The 21,661-nt window shown below is 44.7% G+C and overlaps 1 protein-coding gene across 4 annotated transcripts in view; it reads left to right on the top strand.

The window, feature by feature from the left end:
- The window catches only part of pag1 (phosphoprotein membrane anchor with glycosphingolipid microdomains 1), a 113,075-nt gene that overhangs the window by 58,087 nt on the left and 33,327 nt on the right, over window positions 1–21,661 (top strand). For all 4 annotated transcript variants that reach the window (XM_078398209.1, XM_078398207.1, XM_078398210.1 and 1 more), the window contains exon 2: window positions 19,354–19,554. In XM_078398209.1, the coding sequence (XP_078254335.1) occupies window positions 19,412–19,554 (143 nt within the window). In that variant the 5' untranslated portion in view covers window positions 19,354–19,411. The remainder of the gene's footprint in view (window positions 1–19,353; window positions 19,555–21,661) is intronic.

Raw genomic sequence — 21,661 nt, 5'->3', positions numbered from 1 at the left:
GTCTGGGCAAAATCCTCAAATTGCTGGTAGGATGCAGGGACTAATGCAAATGTCCTTTCCCAGGCTAATATCCCAAGCAATGACTACTTACTTGGGCAGGACATACTTGCACACTGTGCACCAGCCCCTGGAAACGGACACACTATTTGGAATTGTATTGGCAGGCAGTCAGAGGAAAAAGATTCTCAAATTTGCTCAACGTTTCCTTTAACTGCAATGTCTTCGCTGACCTCTAGCCGATGACCACTCAAAGTGCAGAATGGTATTCAAAACCTCCAGGCCAGGTATCAGAAGGCCTGTATATGGAAAAAGCAAACCACCTCGAGCTACATATTTGCCTACCATAATAGTGTGGTAACAAGTGTTTGTGGTTCCCAACGTTGACCTTATTCGCCACTCAGAACCCACAAAACTGAAGAGGAAGCAAGTCATCCTTGATCCTGGGGAGTCACCCAAGGAATGAGAAGAGAGCACACTATGAATGTCACTGTTTTGTAAAGTATATATAATCAGACATTCAAGTACAGAGCTCCATAAAGGTGGAAGGGCAAATCAAAGTTTAAAGATCGCGTGGATTACTTGAATTTCTAAATAGGGGGATAGAGCTTAAAATTCTAGGATGAAATCCTTGCTTTATGAAGTACTGGAGAGGATCCAACTAAAATTTTAATAAATCTGGGGGCGACTTTGAGCAACCTGTGAAGACTTGGAGAGTACAAACTAGTCTCACCAAGGCTGCATATCTTCAGTTAAGACAGATTAGAAATTTTGTCCTGCCCCCTGACATCAGTCTGAAGAAGGGTCTCGACCCGAAACATCACCCATTCCTTCTCTCCTGAGATGCTGCCTGACCTGCTGAGTTACTCCAGCATTTTGTGAAGAAATGTTAGGATGTTCACTCTGTGAAACAAATTAAGAGGCGGTCCAATATGTTTCAGTGACGGTGAGGGTTTAATAGAACAGAGAACATTAACTCTACTCTGAAGGGTTTGGAAGCATTGGTAAAAGAGGAGATATGGAAAAATAAATCTTCCACTTGAATTGTCAGCAGCAACTGAGAAGGTGAAGGCTGGTATTTAAAAGGTATGGTAAAATGGGCAGATTCTTGAGAACAAGTCGTAGTCGATGAGGAGGGATGTGTCATATCTTCTAGGGGCAGAATTAGGCCATTCGGCCCATCAAATCTACTCTGCTATTCAATCGTGGCTGATCTATCTTTCCTTCTCAACCCCATTCTCCTGCCTTCGCCCCATAACCCCGGACACCCTTCCTAATCAAGAATCTGTCACTCAGTCTTAAAAATATCCATTGACGTCCTCCATAGCTGTCTGTGGCAAATAATTGCTCGGATCCACCACTCTCTGACTAAAGAAATACCTCCTCATCTTTTTAAAGGTATGTACTTTTATTCTGAGGCTATGGGCTCTGATCCTAGACTCGCCCACCAGTGGAAACATCCTCTCCACATTCACTCTATCTAGACCTTTCACTATTCAGTAAGTTTTAATGAGGTCCCCCCTCATCCTTCTAAACTCCAGCGAGTAGAGGCCCAGTGTCAGCAAACGCTCATCGTATCTTAACCCGATCATTCTCGTAAATCTCTCCAATGCCAGCACATCCTTCCTCGGATATCAGGCCCAAAACGGCTCTCAATACTCCAAATGTGTTCTGACTAGTGCCTTATAAAGCCTCAGTATGTTTTTGTATTCTAGCTCTCTTTAAATAAATGCTAGACTTGCATTTGCCTTCCTTACAACTGAGGGGAGAGGTTGGAGTTCGTCAGGGGAGTGGAGAATTTGAGGCGGCTGATGTCACGCCGGCAGTTGGAGATAAAAAGTTCTAGTGAGGGTAGTTGGCCAAACGGGGGTGTCCAAGAGGAGGGGGTCCATTGGAGACGGGAGAAGGGGTCATCACTGGGGGGTAAGGACTCCTTCCCATGGTAAAAGGCTCGGAGGCGGAGGCGGCGGAAGAAGAGCCCCACGTCATGGCGGACGCGGAACTCGTTGTTGTGGGGGCGGAGGGGAACAAAGGTAAGGCCTCTGCTGAGGGCTGACCGTTCGGTGTCTGAAAGGGGGAGGTCGGGGGGGATGGTAAACACCCGGCAATGGTGGGGGTTGGGGTCGGATGGAGGCAGGGGGGCAGGTGGAGAGGGAGGGGATGTATGGTGGGGGGGTGGTGGGTTAGCAGGGCAGAGGGGGGCATGAGAGACGGGGGCGAGGTCAGGCTAGCAGCGAGGAGAGTACAGTGGCGAGGCGGGGCGAGCGCCCCATTCCTTCTCTCCCGAGATGCTGCCTGACCTGCTGAGTTACTCCAGCATTTTGTGAATAAACCTTCAGTCATTAGTTGTAGTTTCATTTGATTGAGCCCAGGAATTAATTTGCAGAGTAAATTTGTGTGAATATCCTGTGGCTTCAGGGCATCCTGGTTTTATGTGGTTTAAAATGCTAATCAAAGTTACTTTGCATTTTGGAGGACTAAGCAGTCAACCCAAAGTTTTTAAATTATATAAAAAAACTTTTGGTGTACTTAATTTAATGTTAAAGATTGCAGGTACGGGTGGGCAGTACTGCAATTTTAGCAGATGCATTTGCAATCAAGATATATTCCTGCATTTCCCATTTTACCCATTCATTTGGTCTAATTTGTTTTGTTCTTCCTTGCTCACTTCCACCAGACCTCCCAACCCTTCTGAATTTGGCGGAATGTTTACGCTTTCTTATTTCATTTCCGCCACTCTGATTCTGCTTCGCATTTCTCTGCAAAACACACGCCTCATCGCTCGCCCCGCCTCGCCACTATACTCTCTTCGCCTCACCGCTAGCCTGACCTCGCCTCGCTCGCCGCTGGCCCGGCCTCACCGCTGTACTCGTCGCGCTTCGCCGCTGGTCCCCCCCTCGCCGCTGGTCCCCCCCTCGCCGCTGGTCCCCCCCTCGCCGCTGGTCCCCCCCTCGCCGCTGGTCCCCCCCTCGCCGCTGGTCCCCCCCTCGCCGCTGGTCCCCCCCTCGCCGCTGGTCCCCCCCTCGCCGCTGGTCCCCCCCTCGCCGCTGGTCCCCCCCTCGCCGCTGGTCCCCCCCTCGCCGCTGGTCCCCCCCTCGCCGCTGGTCCCCCCCTCGCCGCTGGTCCCCCCCTCGCCGCTGGTCCCCCCCTCGCCGCTGGTCCCCCCCTCGCCGCTGGTCCCCCCCTCGCCGCTGGTCCCCCCCTCGCCGCTGGTCCCCCCCTCGCCGCTGGTCCCCCCCTCGCCGCTGGTCCCCCCCTCGCCGCTGGTCCCCCCCTCGCCGCTGGTCCCCCCCTCGCCGCTGGTCCCCCCCCTCGCCGCTGGTCCCCCCCCTCGCCGCTGGTCCCCCCCCTCGCCGCTGGTCCCCCCCTCGCCGCTGGTCCCCCCTCGCCACTGGCCCGGCCTCGCCGCTGTACTCTCCTCGCCCCGTCGCTGGTCTCGCCTCGCTGCTGTACTCTCCTCGCCTCGCCGCTGGTCTCGCCTCGCTGCTGTACTCTCCTCGCCTCGCCGCTGGTCTCGCCTCGCTGCTGTACTCTCCTCGCCTCACCGCTGGCCCCCCCTCGCCGCTGGCCCCCCCTCGCCGCTGGCCCGGCCTCGCCGCTGTACTCCAATGCCAGCACATCCTTCCTCGGATATCAGGCCCAAAACGGCTCTCAATACTCCAAATGTGTTCTGACTAGTGCCTTATAAAGCCTCAGTATGACATCCCTGTTTTTGTATTCTAGCTCTCTTGAAATAAATGCTAGCCTTGCATTTGCCTTCCTTACAACTGATTCGACTAGCAAATTAACTTTTTGGGAATCCTGCACCAGCAGTCCAAAGTTCCTTTGCACCTCTGATTTCTGAATTCTCCCCCCAGTTAGAAAATAGTCTACGTGTTTCTTCCTACCTACCAAAATGCATGACTCCGCTCTTTGCTATGCTGTATTCCATCTGCCACTTCTCTACCCACCCTCCCAACCTGCCCAAGTCCTTCTGCAGAGTCCCGACTTTCTCTACACTACCTGACCTTCCACCTATCTTTGTATTATCTGCAATCTTGGCCACAAAGCTTTCAATTCCCTCATCCAAATCATTGCTATACACCATGAAGGGCAACGGCCCCAGCACCGATCCCTGCAGAACACCACTGGTCACTGGCAGCCAACCAGAAAAAGTCCCCTTTATTGCCACTGCCTTTATTGCCTTCTGCCATCCAGCCAACCTGCTATCCATGCTAGTGTGTTCCCTCTGATACCATAGCCTCTCATCTTCTATAGCAGCCTCGTGTCTGGCACCTTATCCAAGGCCTTCTGAAAATTCAGGTAAACCATATCCACTGACTCTCCTTTGTCTATCCTGCTATTTACTTCCTCAAAGGATTTCGACAGGCTCGTCGGGCAAAACCTCCCTTGCACAAAACCATGCTGACTTTGGCCTATTTTATCGTATGCTTCTAAGTAAACATAGAAACATAGAAAATAGGTGCAGGAGTAGGCCATTCGGCCCTTCGAGCCTGCACCGCCATTCAATATGATCATGGCTAATCATCCAGCTCAGTAACCTGTACCTGCCTTCTCTCCATACCCCCTGATCCCTTTAGCCACAAGGGCCACATCTAACTCCCTCTTAAATATAGCCAATGAACTGGCCTCAACTACCTTCTGTGGCAGAGAATTCCACAGACTCACCATTCTCTGTGAAGAAATGTTTTCTCATCTCGGTCCTAAAAGACTTCCCCCTTATCCTTGAGCTGTGACCCCTGGTTCTGGACTTCCCCAACATCGGGAACAATCTTCCCGCATCTAGCCTCTCCAACCCCTTAAGAATTTTATATGTTTCAATAAGATCCCCCCTCAGTCTTCTAAATTCCAGCGAGTATAAGCCTAGTTTATCCAGTCTTTCTTCATTTGAAAGTCCTGCCATCCCAGGGATCAATCTGGTGAACCTTCTCTGTACTCCCTCTAAGGCTAAAATGTCTTTCCTCAGATTAGGAGACCAAAACTGTACACAATACTCCAGGTGCGGTCTCACCAAGACCCTGTACAACTGCAGCAGAACCTCCCTGCTCCTATACTCAAATCCTCTTGCTATGAATGCTAACATACCATTCGCTTTCTTCACTGCCTGCTGCACCTGCACGCTTGCTTTCAATGACTGGTGCACCATGACATCCAGGTCACGTTGCATCTCCCCTTTTCCTAATTGGCCACCATTCAGGTAATACTCTGCTTTCCTGTTCTTGCCGCCAAAGTGGATAACCTCACATTTATCCACATTATATTGCATCTGCCATGCATTTCGACAATAGACAATAGACAATAGGTGCAGGAGTAGGCCATTCAGCCCTTCGAGCCAGCACCGCCATTCAATGCGATCATGGCTGATCACTCTCAATCAGTACCCCGTTCCTGCCTTCTCCCCATACCCCCTCACTCCGCTATCCTTAAGAGCTCTATCCAGCTCTCTCTTGAAAGCATCCAACAAACTGGCCTCCACTGTCTTCTGAGGCAGAGAATTCCACACCTTCACCACTCTCTGACTGAAAAAGTTCTTCCTCATCTCCGTTCTAAATGGCCTACCCCTTATTCTTAAACTGTGGCCTCTTGTTCTGGACTCCCCCAACATTGGGAACATGTTTCCTGCCTCTAATGTGTCCAATCCCCTAATTATCTTATATGTTTCAATAAGATCCCCCCTCATCCTTCTAAATTTCAGTGTATACAAGCCTAATTGCTCCAGCCTTTCAACATACGACAGTCCCGCCATTCCGGGAATTAACCTAGTTAACCTACGCTGCACGCCCTCAATAGCAAGAATATCCTTCCTCAAATTTGGAGACCAAAACTGCACACAGTACTCCAGGTGCGGTCTCACCAGGGCCCGGTACAACTGTAGAAGGACCTCTTTGCTCCTATACTCAACTCCTCTTGTTATGAAGGCCAACATTCCATTGGCTTTCTTCACTGCCTGCTGTACCTGCATGCTTCCTTTCAGTGACTGATGCACTAGGACACCCAGATCTCGTTGAACATCCCCTCTTCCTAACTTGACACCATTCAGATAATAATCTGCCTTTCTATTCTTACTTCCAAAGTGAATAACCTCACACTTATCTACATTAAACTGCATCTGCCATGTATCCGCCCACTCACACAACCTGTCCAAGTCACCCTGCAGCCTTATTGCATCTTCCTCACAATTCACACTACCCCCCCAGCTTAGTATCATCTGCAAATTTGCTAATGGTACTTTTAATCCCTTCATCTAAGTCATTAATATATATCGTAAATAGCTGGGGTCCCAGCACCGAACCTTGCGGTACCCCACTGGTCACTGCCTGCCATTCCGAAAGGGACCCATTTATCCCCACTCTTTGCTTTCTGTCTGTCAACCAATTTTCTATCCATGTCAGTACCCTACCCCCAATACCATGTGCTCTAATTTTGCCCACTAATCTCCTATGTGGGACCTTGTCAAAGGCCTTCTGAAAGTCGAGGTACACCACATCCACTGACTCTCCCCTGTCAATTTTCCTAGTTACATCCTCCTAATCTATCCAAGTCACTAAGTACTCAGAAACCTCATACTTTATAATAATGGACACTAAAATCTAACCAACCTCTGAAGGCAGGCTAACCGGCCTATCGTTTTCCCTTTTCTGCCTCACTCCCTTCTTGAACAGCAGCGTAATATTTGCAATTTTCCAATTGTCTGGAACCACCCCTGACTAGTGATTCTTGAAAGATCACAACTAAAGCCTCCACAATCTCTAAAGCAACCTCTTTCAGAACCCTCCTGCAGTGCCGTCTCTGGTCCAGGTGACATCCACCTTCAGACCAGTTTCTCAAGTATCTTCTCTTTAGTGATAGTCACTCCACTAACTTCCACCCCCTGACTCCCTTGAATTTCCAGCACTTAGCTGGTGTCTTCCACTGTGAAGACTGATGCAAAAAAATTATTCAATTCATCTGCCATTTCTTTATCCCTCAAGTGTCGGTATGCACGATTGTTTGAAAGAATCAACATAGTCTGACCAGTCGTTATGTCTCTGTGCTGTTTTATAATTCGAAAATGTTCTTGACAGGATAGTATTTGACTTGGGGCAGAACTTTTAAATCATCATGTTTCAGATTTGAATCTGGTGAATACTTGGTCTGGTGACGTGTGGCAACAATAAGTTTCAAAATGATTAACATTTCAGATGACTATTAACAAGTACAAACCAGCAATCTTTCTCTGAACTTTAGTAACACTGCCACTGTGTAATTACATCCAGCACCTGGGAATTTTCCAAATGTTTAATTTTGCTGATAAATTCACCATGGTTGCAACAGCAGGTTTATGATTTAGAACCATGAGATTGTACAGCACAGAGAAGGTCCATTCAACCCACCTCAACCATGTCAACTGCGATGTCTACCTACACTAATCCCGTTTGCCTACATTATGCCTTTATCCCTCCATTGTTTTCTATATGCCCATCCAGAGGCATTTTAAGCATTGCATTTGGATCAAATTGAAATTGTCCCTAGTTTGCACGATTGTGTTAGTGATTGCTGATCGGCGCAAACTCGGTGGACTGAATGGCTGTTCCTGCGCTGTGTCTCTAAAGTCTAAAGACTGCATCCATAACTCTGTATAACTCAGGGCAAGGCCATTTACTCTTGGTGCCATGACACTTAGTTTAACATCCATGTGGCACATCACTAACATTGAATGTCTGCACTATAATTGTCTGATGTACAGTCTAACAGGCAAATTTCAATTGCGACATCCTTTTCCAACAGCAAATTGCAAAAATATCTTGGGATCAATGCTCAATGTTCTCTTCCAAGATGGACCCTCCCTGACCACTAGATTCATCTTCACCAGATCAGTATCCCTATTTTTTTTCCTCCCAAATTCCAGCATGAGAATGCTGTTACTATTGCTTCTTTCAGGTAGTCAGTTGTGTCCAGTTTATTGTCACGTGCACAGAGGTACAGTGGAAAGCCTTTGTGTGTGCTAACCAGCCAGAACAAAGACAATACATGATTACAATCAATGCATTTACGGTACATGATATGAACATGAAAACTTTAAGACATTCCCAAGCTGTTCTGTTAAAAATCCCACTATTCTATTGAGTCAACTAGTCCATCGAGAGCCCACTTAAAATGTGAGAATCACTGTGGAGCTAAATTAAAAGAGAAATATCAGCAATAATCTGTAGGATTGACAATGAATCGAGAATCCAAATCTTTGGGATGATAATGCAGACAATGCGATTCCATTTACAACCACTCAGTGGCAGCAGCGACACTTGATATGCAGAGAGCATGATGTGCAGAGAGGATGATTAGTGAAAAACAACTGCTTTTAAATGGAAAAGTGTATCATAATTTAAACTTGCCTCAAGTTTTATTATTACACATTCATTGGCAGATTTATCACCACTATATCTTTCCTTGCATAAATGTGCTATAGTTCATAGAAAAAGTAAATATGCATGATGCAACGATATAAGCTAATTGTTATTTTCATGGGCAATGTATATTTGCACCTTTGATTATTAGCTGTAGCTGTTTTTTATACCTCTATAAATAGACCTTAAAAATATAGGTACACTGCATAAATTTTCAGTATTGTAAATAAAATGTAGAATGCAATGTCAACAAGAACCAAAAGCAGTTATGTATAGATTAGATTATAGTCATATACCAAGGTGCGATGAAATTCCTCGTTCACATGAAGCGCGGGGTAAACGGTTAATAGAGCAATGATAAATGCAACAATAAAGACAAATGAGTACAAAACAGCAGAATGGTGTGAGATTGTCATGCTAAATCAGAGTGGTGTAGAATAATATTAAAGATACAACAGTGGGATTTAAGACAACATTCAGATAGGGACATGGTTAGTGAGTGGGGGGATATGGATATGTACAGGTAGATATTCATTCACAAAATGCTGGAGTAACTCAGCAGGTCAGGCAGCATCTCAGGAGAGATCAGATGTACCAGCATCTGCAGTTATTTTCTTATACTTGTACAGGTAGATAAGAGGTGTATTGGCATCTTGTTCGGCACAGACATTGTGGGCCAAAGGGCCTGTTCCTGTGCTGTACTCTCTGTGCTCTATGCTGTTCAATGTTCTATAATGATAGAATAACTAACTTAGGTGGAGGTAAGAGTATGTGGCAGCACCTCTGGAAATGGGGTGTGAAAGAGAATGGGGTGTGAAAGTCATATAACAGTGAGGAAGAAGCTGTACTTAAGTCTGGGCATCCAATCTTTCAAGCTCCTGTATCTTTTCCCAGAAGGCAATAACCCTGTGAGATCGAGTGGATGGAAAGAAAGGACAAGCCGATGATGGATTGGGCTGTGTTCATCACTCTCTCCGCAGTTTAAGATGGTCAAGAGTAAAGCATTTGCCATACCAGGCTGACTTGCATCCCATCAGAATACTTTCCATAGTGTATCTGTAGAAGTTCTAGGGAACTGGGGACATGCCAAACCTCATTTGACACCTATGAAAGTAAATATTTATTTTTTAGCACCATTATGGGTTTTTTTGATCACGGTATCAATGTGAAGGGAGCAAGTTAGGTTGCTGGTAATATGGATGTCTGGGAACTTGAAGTGGTCAACCATCATTATAGCAGCTATACTGATGAATATAGGGTTGTGTTCAACCCCTGACTTCCTCAGGTCAAGAACCAACGCTTAAGTCTTGCTGACGATAAGGTTAAGGATAAGTGATTATCCTGTCAACATCAACATCACACCAGGTTCGCCACTAGGTTCTTCTTTGTATGTTGTCTCATCCTTGTTGTGGATCCGGCTGGCAATAGTGGTATATCAGCAAGCTTATCGATCGATAAGCTTAGCGATCGAGCTGGCATTGTTCCTATCCACAGAGTCATGGGTGTACAAGAGGTAGAGCACACAACCATGTGGAGCACTAGTGTTGTCAGTTGGGATGGAGGGAATATTATGACTAATTCTATCTGAGTCTGCTGGTCAGGAAGTCCAGATGCCAGTTACAGATGGAGACCTCGAGTCCAAGGTCCAGAAGTTCAGGGATGAATTTATTTGGTAATATAGACAATAGACAATAGGTGCAGGAGGAGGCCATTCAGCCCTACGAGCCAGCTCCACCATTCAATGTGATCATGGCTGATCATTCTCAATCAGTACCCCGTTCCTGCCTTCTCCCCATACCCCCTGACTCCGCAATCCTTAAGAACTCTATCTAGCTCTCTCTTGAATGCATTCAGAGAACTGGCCTCCACTGCCTTCTGAGGCAGAGAATTCCACAGATTTACAACTCTCTGACTGAAAAAGGTTTTTCCTCATCTCCGTTCTAAATGGCTTACCCCTTATTCTTAAACTGTGGCCCCTGGTTCTGGACTCCCCCAACATTGGGAACATGTTTCCTGCCTCTAACGTGTCCAACCCCTTAATAATCTAATATGTTTTGATAAGATCCCCTCTCATCCTTCTAAATTCCAGTGTATACAACCCTAGTCAATAATATAAAGGAGAATAGCAAAAGTTTTTTTAGGTACGTGAAGAGGAAAAAAATAGTCAAGGCAAATGTGGGTCCTTTGAAGACAGAAGCAGGGGAATTTATTATGGGGAGCAAAGAAATGGCAGACGAGTTAAACCGTTACTTTGGATCTGTCTTCACTGAGGAAGATACACACAATCTCCCAAATGTTCTAGGGGCCGGAGAACCTAGGGTGATGGAGGAACTGAAGGAAATCCACATTAGGCAGGAAATGGTTTTGGGTAGACTGATGGGACTGAAGGCTGATAAATCCCCAGGGCCTGATGCTCTGCATCCCAGGGTACTTAAGGAGGTGGCTCTAGAAATAGTGGAAGCATTGGAGATAATTTTTCAATGTTCTATAGATTCAGGATCAGTTCCTGTGGATTGGAGGATTGCAAATGTTATCCCACTTTTTAAGAAAGGAGGGAGAGAGAAAACGGGTAATTATAGACCAGTTAGTCTGACATCAGTGGTGGGGAAGATGCTGGAGTCAATTATAAAAGACGAAATTGCTGAGCATTTGGATAGCGGTAACAGGATCATTCCAAGTCAGCATGGATTTACGAAGGGGAAATCATGCTTGACAAATCTACTGGAATTTTTTGAGGATGTAACTAGGAAAATTGACAGGGGAGAGTCGGTGGATGTGGTGTACCTCGACTTTCAGAAAGCCTTCGACAAGGTCCCACATAGGAGATTAGTGGGCAAAATTAGAGCACATTTTCCTTGTTCTCCATTCCCTTTGCCCTGTTTTCACACCTTCACACTTCCTCATCTATGTATCTCCCTCCCCCCTGACGTCAGTCAGAAGTAGGGTCTCGACTCGAAACGTCACCCATGCCTTCTCTCCAGAGATGCTGCCTGTCCCGCTGAGTTGTGGATGTGGTGTACCTCGACTTTCAGAAGGCATTTGACAAGGTCCCACATAGGAGATTAGTGGGCAAAATTAGAGCACATGGTATTGGGGGTAGGGTACTGACATGGATAGAAAATTGGTTGACAGACAGAAAGCAAAGAGTGGGGATAAATGGGTCCCTTTCGGAATGGCAGGCAGTGACTAGTGGGGTACCGCAAGGCTCGGTGCTGGGACCGCCGCTATTTACAATAAACATTAATGACTTGGATGAAGGGATTAAAAGTGCCATTAGCAAATTTGCAGATGATACTAAGCTGGGGGGTAGTGTGAATTGTGAGGAAGATGCAATAAGGCTGCAGGGTGACTTGGACAGGTTGTGTGAGTGGGCGGATACATGGCAGATGCAGTTTAATGTAGATAAGTGTGAGGTTATTCACTTTGGAAGTAAGAATAGAAAGGCAGATTATTATCTGAATGGTGTCAAGTTAGGAAGAGGGGATGTTCAACGAGATCTGGGTGTCCTAGTGCATCAGTCACTGAAAGGAAGCATGCAGGTACAACAGGCAGTGAAGAAAGCCAATGGAATGTTGGCCTTCATAACAAGAGGAGTTGAGTATAGGAGCAAAGAGGTCCTTCTACAGTTGTACCGGGCCCTGGTGAGACCGCACCTGGAGTACTGTGTGCAGTTTTGGTCTCCAAAATTGAGGAAGGATATTCTTTCTATTGAGGGCGTGCAGCGTAGGTTCACTAGGTTGATTCCCGGAATGGCGGGACTGTCATATGTTGAAAGGCTGGAGCAATTAGGCTTGTATACACTGGAATTTAGAAGGATGAGGGGGGATCTTATTGAAACATATAAGATAATTAGGGGATTGGACACATTAGAGGCAGGAAACATGTTCCCAATGTTGGGGGAGTCCAGAACAAGGGGCCACAGTTTAAGAATAAGGGGTAGGCCATTTAGAACGGAGATGAGGAAGAACTTTTTCAGTCAGAGAGTGGTGAAGGTGTGGAATTCTCTGCCTCAGAAGGCAGTGGAGGCCAGTTCGTTGGATGCTTTCAAGAGAGAGCTGGATAGAGCTCTTAAGGATAGCGGAGTGAGGGGGTATGGGGAGAAGGCAGGAACGGGGTACTGATTGAGAGTGATCAGCCATGATTGCATTGAATGGCGGTGCTGGCTCGAAGGGCTGAATGGCCTACTCCTGCACCTATTGTCTATTGTCTATTGTCTATAGTCGCTCCAGTCTTTCAACATATATGACAGTCCCGCCATTCCGGTAATTAACCTAGTAAACCTACGCTGCACGCCCTCAATAGCAATAATATCCTTCCTCAAATTTGGAGACCAAAACTGCACACAGTACTCCAGGTGCGATCTCACTAGGGCCCTGTACAACTACGGAAGGACCTCTTTGCTCCTATACTCACTCCAGAATATGGTGTTGAAGGCTGAGCTATAGTCAACAAATAGCATCTGACATGAGTGTTATTATTGTCAAGGTGATCCAGGGCTAAATGTTGTGCAAGAGAAATGCCATCCTCTACATTTATTTTTACTGCATGTGAATTGCATAGGGTCTAGATTGTCTGAAAGACTGATGCAGACGTTTGCCAATACTGTAAACTGTTGAAGCTAAAGTGAATATATCAGTAGCAGTGGTATTCTGGGTGAGTGTGTGGCAAGTAGAAGATGATTGTTTCTCTGCATGGGTTGTTTTTAATTAAATCTTCAGCATGGGATAAATCATAGCTCAAGATATTGGATAAATAGAAATACACTTTTCAATTATATGGAGACCTGATAAGAAATGTTATTGTGGACAGCTTAAGTACTTCTCAACCTGTTTGAGTTTTTAAGAGCATAGGTTTTAGTAGGTTTGGAAATCTAGTGCCAGGCAATTTATTTGCAAATAATTTCCAGGCTGTAGGGAGATTGCTAGATCATAAGTTAAAGGGGAAGAATGGTGGGCCATTGGCATGAGTACAAAAAAGGAATTGGCTGATTAAAATTTTGGAATCTGATCCTCTTATTTCACAGATGTCTCTACCTTCCAGTCATCCAACAATCCTCTGCCAGTTCTTTCGATGAGAAATATGCACTCAATTTGCTCCCAAATTTCTAATTCTCTGTTCAGCCTTCCGTTTATCACTTCAATGGTGCCACTCTTGGCCCTCTCACTGATTATCAACGGTTCTCAACAAATCATTCGCTCTAATTTGTCAAGTTTGTGACAAAACTAGCTCGCCCAACAGTTATCCAGTCTGGTTCCTCAATGTCATATCTGGCTTAGATATTATTGTAATTCTTGGCGGCCAAAACTGTGGTGGCTTTTCTCCAGAACAAGCTAACTCCACAACCAACTTTCCCTCTGGCTTGGCCATCTGTAAGATATAAGCACAGCTCAGGGTTTTGTTTTTTGGGTTTCCATCAGTGCAGCTGCCTCTCCTACTCTTGCACTCTGGCTAGTGCACTGTCAAAGATACAATTCCAGCAGTGGTTTCTCTCCTTAAACACCATCAAAATTTTCTGAGCAGCAGCTGCCCTGTTAACCACGCTTCATTTTGGAACATTAAGCATCACCACACACTCTGTGCTGCAGTTGGAACTCTGGCCACTGAACAGAGCAGCTCAGTTTTTTTTTCTGTGATGAAATGAAAGTTACGCCAGGAATTATTCTTATTTGTTATTTAAAAAAAGTAAATAACCAGACTGAGAGAGTCCACAGTGCAAGGTTTACAGGGATATGAGCCAAATGCAGGCAAGTGAAAATAGGCACCCAGGTTGGCATGGATGAGATGGGCCGAAGGGCCTGTTTCAGGTTGTAAGAAACATAGAAACATAGAAAATAGGTGCAGGAGTAGGCCATTCGGCCCTTCGAGCCTGCACCGCCATTCAATATGATCATGGCTGATCATCCAACTCAGTATCCCGTACCTGCCTTCTCTCCATACCCCCTGATCCCTTTAGCCACAAGGGCCACATCTAACTCCCTCTTAAATATAGCCAATGAACTGGCCTCAACTACCTTCTGTGGCAGAGAATTCCACAGACTCACCACTCTCTGTGTGAAAAAAAACTTTCTCACCTCGGTCCTGAAAGACTTCCCCCTTATCCTTAAACTGTGACCCCTTGTTCTGGACTTCCCCAACATCGGGAACAATCTTCCTGCATCTAGCCTGTCCAACCCCTTAAGAATTTTGTAAGTTTCTATAAGATCCCCCCGAGACACTGACTCTCAAGCATCTTTTAAAAAGAGTAAGATTTGCAGGATAATTACAGAAAAGGTTGCTCACCCTTTCTAATTTTTTTAATCTAAACCAGTGTCCCCCAGTATGGCAATGAATTTCTACTTAAATTATTCTGAGATTGTTACGTGGTCTACTTCATATTTTGTTCTTCCTACGAAGAAACTGCCCTAATTTTAGCCTCGGATTTCCTTCCAGTAGTTTGAATTGGTGTTCATTTGTTCTACAACCAAAATTTAAATAATATTGTATGATTGCATTTTACACTGCAAAGCAATCTCGAATATACTTTGATTTTTTTTATCCGAGGATGAAAAGTTCAAGTCTTTCTATTCTTCCCATAAACTCCTAATGTTGGTCATGTGTTGGTGTAATATTTCCTTGTTAAATAACACGAGGTAAGATTTATTATTTGAAACATTAGCAATTGCGGAGTAATGTCCCTGTCTTTTAAACAAGCTCCAGGGACTAGATTACCAAAAGTAGTTTTAAAAACGTAACTATCATGAGTGCATTGTATTTAAAGTGACCTCTTTATCACAACGTCCGGTTCTGTTATAATCATGCTGGAACGAAATCAAAATAATTAAGAATGTGGATTCTGCAGTGGTGGAAAGATAGTGCCATACTCCATAATTATCATTAATTTGGTACATTCAGACTTTTCTGCAGCTGAAACCAGCAACCCACCAAGTGGATGGCTGCCTCCTAAAAGCAGTTTTGTACTTAGAACATAGAATTATAGCGAGCCATACAGCACGGAAACAGGCCCTTAGTCTCAACGTGTCCATGCCGACCAGAATGCTTCGGCAAGATATGTAGGAAAGAAAACTGCAGATGCTGGTTTAAATCGAAGGTAGACACAAAATGCTGGAGTAACTCAGCGGGTCAGGAAGCATCTCTGCAGAGAAGGAATGGGTGATGCTTCAGGTCGAGACCCTTCTTCAGACTGATGTCAGGGGATGGGGCGGGACAAAGATAGGATGTAGTAGGAGACAGGAAGACTGGTGGGAGAACTGGGAAGGGGGAGGGGATTGAGAGGGAAAGCAGGGACTATCTGAAGTTAGGCAAGATAGTTACGCTTGCCTGCCCCTTGCCCATATTCCTTTCAATCTTTCGTATCCTTTTACCTGTCTAACTATCCTTTAAATGTAGTCATTATATCCAACTCTGCCACTAACTCTGGCAGCTTGTTACATGTATATACCACTTTCCATGTAGGGGAAAAAGTTGCCCCCTGGGTTTCTTTTAAATCATTCCCCTCTCACCTTAAACCTACGCTCTTTAACCTTACCTATGCCCTTCATGATTTTATAAACCTCTATAAAGTCACCCCACAGCCTGCTACTCTGCAGGGAAAACAACGTATTAGCCTATCCAGACTCTACTTGTAGCTTAAACCCTCCAAACCTTGCACTATCCTTGTAAATCATTTTTGCACCCTTTACAGTTTAATAACATCCACCTTATAGTAGGATGACCAGAACTAGAGATGGTTCTCCAAATGAGGCCTTGTCAAATGAGGTCTTCAGCAGTGTAACTCTTGTGTTCAATACCCTGACCGATGAAGGCAACTGTGTCAATGATGTCTTCACCACCCTGTACACTTGTGTCACCACTTTCATGAAACTTTGTACCTATGTCTGGTCTAGGTGTCTCTGTTCTACAAAACTCCTCGGGGCCTACCATTTACTATGCAAGTCCAGTCCTGGTTTGCCCAACCAAAAGGGGAGGCCATGTAAAAGTGAGATGAGAAAAAACATTTTCACCCAGAGAGTTGTGAATTTGTGCAATTCTCTGCCACAGAAGGCAGTAGAGGCCAAATCACTGGATGAATTTAAGAGAGTTAGATAGAGCTCTAGGGGCGAGCGGAATCAAAGGATATCGGAAGAAGGCAGGCACGGGTTACTGATTGTGGATGATCAGCCATGATCACAATGAATGGCGGTGCTGGCTCGAGGGGCCAAATGGCCTCCCCCTGCACCTATTTTCTAAGTTTCCATTACATCATCTTTTATGAAGACACGTGCACAAAAGACCTGCCAGAAACGGGCGAAAACCAAGAGTCTAGTGAGAATGAGACACCAAAGGAAATAATTAGAGGTTTAAAAAAAAGCACCAACGAAGTTGATGGGGCTGAACTTTAGCCCCAGGGGCCTAATGAGTTGCAATTATGAAAGAGGTGGCTTGAGAGGAAATGGATATTTTTGGAATCTTCCTAGATGCTAGATTCTGGAATGGTTCTTGTAGATTTGTGGGTGACAAATATCATTCCTATTTAAGTAAGAAGAAAATGGGGAACTACTAAACTGTTAGCACAACATTGGTAAAGAGAAAAATGCTTCCATTTATTATAAAAGTTATGTTATGAAGATACCTGGAAATGTATAATAGAACTGAGCATGGTCAACTTAGACTTATTGAAGGGAAATCACTAGGCTATTCTATTGGAGTTATTTGAGGATGTTTTTAGTTTTAGAGATACAGCATGGGAACAAGTCCTTCGGCCCACCAAGTGTGCGCCGACCAGCGGTCCCCGCACATTAACACTATCCTACATTAGGGACAATTTACCAAACCAATTAACCTGCAAACCTGTACGTCTTTGGAGGGTGGAGGGAAACCGAAGATCTCGGAGAAAACTCACGCAGGTCACGGGGAGAATGGAATGGAATACATTATTGTCACATGTGACAAGGCACAGTGAAATTCTTTGCTTGCATACCCAAGGTTTGCAAAGGAAGGTACAAACTCCATACAAATAGCACCAAGTAGTATAAGAAAATAACTGCAGATGCTGGTACAAATCGATTTATTCACAAAATGCTGGAGTAACTCAGCAGGTCAGGCAGCATCTCGGGAGAGAAGGAATGGGTGACGTTTCGGGTCGAGACCCTTCTTCAGACTGATGTCAGGGGGGCGGGACAAAGGAAGGATATAGGTGGAGACAGGAAGGTAGAGGGAGATCTGGGAAGGAGGAGGGGAAGGGAGGGACAGAGGAGCTATCTAAAGTTGGAGAAGTCGACGTTCATACCACCGGGCTGCAAACTGCCCAGGCAAAATATGAGGTGCTGCTCCTCCAACTTCCGGCGGGCCTCACTATGGCACTGGAGGAGGCCCATGACAGAAAGGTCAGACTGGGAATGGGAGGGGGAGTTAAAGTGCTCAGCCACCGGGAGATCAGTTTTGTTAATGCGGACCGAGCGCAGCCCGGGTCTCTGGTGCTGTCGGGCAGCAACTCAACCGCTGTGCCACCGTGCTGACCAGGGATCTAGGGAGAAACCAGTTCAAGTGGTGTATTTGGATTTTCAGAAGACTTGATGTGGTTGCACACAGGAGGTTAATGAACAATGGTAGCTTACATGGAGATCAGTGTATTATAACATATCCAGGTGTGGATTAAGCGTTGATTAACAGAAAACAAAGGGTTCTTCTCAGGCTGGCAGATGGTGACTTGTGGGATTGGTGCAGGGATTTCCATTCACATTCTGTTTCAATGGGGACCAATGGCTTTGGGGACCAAATGCAACATTTCCAGCTTATTGATATCATAAAATTAAGCAAGAGCATCAGTAATGAGATTCGAAAGAGACATGAAGGGAATTTAAGTTGGCTAATTAATGGCATGGTATATGGACCATAATGCGGGAAAAAAACCAAATGTTCTTTTTTAATGGTGTGATCGGGAAAGGCTGATGTTCAAGGTCGTATCTGAAAGTACTCAAGTCACTGAAAAATGGGTAGGCACAGCAGGCAAATGGAAGGACAAGCATGTTGGCCTTGATTGCTTGAGGATTAGAGTTCAAGAGAAAAAATGTCCTACTATAACTGTGCAGGCTCTCGATTAGACCATATTTTGAGTATTTTGTACAGTTTAGGTCTCCTTCCCGGTTTGTTTTAGAGCATATGCGACAAGGTTTTACCAGATAGATTCCCAGGATGGCATATCAGTTGTGAGGGGCAATTGAATCTATCTAAATACTAAAACTCTCGTTTATTTGTTTGTTTGTTCCTGAACTGCAGCCAAAACGGTACACGATAGCACGACAATTTTAGGCACACCTTACTCACCGTTGTCCCTTTGGTGCTAATGGAAGAAGTTTCATTGATATCGGTGTTATATTAACGTTATTCACATTTTAAAGTTTAAATATATCTCCTAGGGAGGGAGGGGGAGAGGAGGGAGGATAAGGGGGGTTGAGGGGAATGGGGAGGGGGAGGGGAAGGGAAGAGGGGAGGGGGGGGGAGAGGGGAGGAGAGGGTGCTGCACCAATGCAGGAGAGGTTTGGGCCCAACGAGTCCACTTGGTCTAGTAGAGTCTATTACTTGGAGTTTAGAAGAATGAGAGGTGACATATTAAAGGGATCAACATTTTTGATCTGAGGTGAATATTTCCTCTGGACAATGAACCTTGAACCAAGATTCTGCTTCAAAGATGTACGGTGTATACGACTGAGTTGAGAGATTTCTTCACTTGGAGGGTGATAACATTTTGGTATTCTCTATCTCATTGTCCTGTGGAGGCTCAGTAAATGTTTGACCGCTGGATTTTACTGCAATTGAGGGATAAGGGATTAGAGCAAGAAAATTATACTTTGGAAACAGATTATCAGTCATGATTTTGCCGAATGGCAGGATAGACTTAGGGAACTGAATGCCTTGTTATTGCCCATGTGATGTTGTCTTATTTAAATTGCGCAAAGTTATTAATCAGAATTTTTCTGCTTTTCACATATTGCAGGTAATAAGAAGATTACCACACTGATGTCATTGGGTGGTAGCCATCACCTGCCTTTCTAATGGCTCCAAACTCCGTTGTCATTATTGGATCTATCCCAGGATTAATTAACAGTCGACAAGAAATTTTCTGTGGTCTATTTGCCTTAACTTGTGCCCTTTTGGCCCTGTCTGTTTTCCTTTTTCTGTGCAGTATCTGTGACAGGTAAGAAAAACAAAACTTAACTTAGAAAATAGTTTGCACCAGTCCAGAATCCAATCGGCAGCTTTTCTTTTTCTCAATATCACGTTTCTGCAACTCTGAGCAAAAACTTGGGAGTGTTTAATGGAAGGGAATGGAGGTTTAAGTGGAGGCGGAGGGAATGGGCTGAAATAGCAGGCATTACTGCAAGATTACAGGGGAAGAACAGTAAACTATGAGTGTGTGGTGCCAGTGGATCAGCCTGAAAACTGTCAGTGGATCAGACTGAATACCATTTTTAGCATCAAATAAGACATGGACAATTCCTTCAGATTTCAGGCAATCTAATGCTGAAACTTGTGGGGTTTGCCCATTTTTAAATTTTGATTTGAGTCATAGTCATTTAATATGGAAGATAGACACAAAATGTTGGAGTAACTCAGCGGGGACAGGCAGCATCTCTGGGGAGAAGGAATGGTGATGTTTTGGGTTGAGACCCTTCTTCAGACTGAGAGTCAGTGGAGAGGGAGCATAGAAACATAGAAAATAGGTGCAGGAGTAGGCCATTCGGCCCTTCGAGCCTGCACCGCCATTCAATATAATCATGGCTGATCATCCAACTCAGTATCCTGTACCTGCCTTCTCCCCATACCCCCTGATCCCTTTAGCCACAAGGGCCACATCTAACTCCCTCTTAAATATAGCCAATGAACTGGCCTCAACTACCTTCTGTGGCAGAGAATTCCACAGATTCACCACTCTCTGTGTGAAAAAAAACTTTCTCATCTCGGTCCTAAAAGACGTCCCCCTTATCCTTAAACTGTGACCCCTTGTTCTGGACTTCCCCAACATCGGGAACAATCTTCCTGCATCTAGCCTGTCCAACCCCTTAAGAATTTTGTAAGTTTCGATAAGATCCCCCCTCAATCTTCTAAATTCCAGCGAGTACAAGCCGAGTCTATGCAGTCGAGCAGAGATATGGAAGGAAGGGTAAGGTATAAGAACGAGCGATCATAGCAATGGTCCATTGTTGGTTGAGGGGAAGGTGATAACGAGGCACACAACCATTAATATTTAATCAGGAGGACAGTGGAACCAGTCGGAGAACTAGCCAATATCAAAGACGCAAAGGGATTCAATAGGCTTGAGAGTAGCCTGTAGAGATTTTGGAAGAGGCTGGAGTTGCAAGTTCATGTTGGGACTTTGTGTTAAAGTAATGGCTTTTTGAACCACTTTAAATCTGGCAATTTAATCAAGCTACTTATTTAGTCTTTTATCACTGAAATGAGTTGCTTCTTTTGTACAGGATTTCTCTGCTGAAAAAAATAAAACCACATTTTCTGTTAAAAATCAAGACATCAAGGAGAATTATTTTCGGTATAGTAAACCACCTGACTGCACTGTGGTAATAAAGGAACAGAATCGTTCCAAACCTGCTCCCTGCTCCAGAGAAAGGACATCGGGGTGAATTCACTTTAATTATCTCCTCAGAATGCTCATAGTAGCGAGGCCATCAGTGACCTAGATTTCATTGTTTATAGTAAGGTTTTTGGAACATTGTGGGCAGAAGATTAAAGAGCTTATGTGGAGAAGCTGGTCTTTTAATGTGTTATTTATCTCTTGGTTTGTGAAATCTGCCCTGAACAGAACTCGAGCTGTGGATGCAGCAAGTGGATAAATCCTTTTCCTTTTCGAGATTGTCAATACAGACATGCAGTAGATGGCAGTCTGGTTATAATTCTTCCGAGCAAACGTGAAAATTTGACAACTCACTCTTATTATTGAATGACTAGTGATGGTCTATACATCCATTTAAACAATAAATATTCATGTTGACAGGATTTTTTTGAGCTTTCATTCAAGGTCCATCGTTTGGCAAGACATTTCCATTGCTTTAGCACTAAATGTACAGGTGCTTGTATTTTCAAGTATATTTGGTATTATATTGCATAGAAGTAAAAATGAATAATCCAAAATTATTTACGCAGTAGCTAAAATCACTCATTTGAATATTCATTCAGCAATCTTATATAAATCTTACTTTCTATAGTGGAACAAATGCAATTTTTCTATCATAGAGCTTATATGCATGAAACAAACAGACTGGTATTGGTTTAGCACATGTACTAAG

This window comes from Rhinoraja longicauda, chromosome 4 (genome assembly GCF_053455715.1).
Source record: "Rhinoraja longicauda isolate Sanriku21f chromosome 4, sRhiLon1.1, whole genome shotgun sequence".
Lineage (NCBI taxonomy): Eukaryota > Metazoa > Chordata > Chondrichthyes > Rajiformes > Arhynchobatidae > Rhinoraja > Rhinoraja longicauda.
This window is presented reverse-complemented; position numbering and strand designations above follow the sequence as displayed.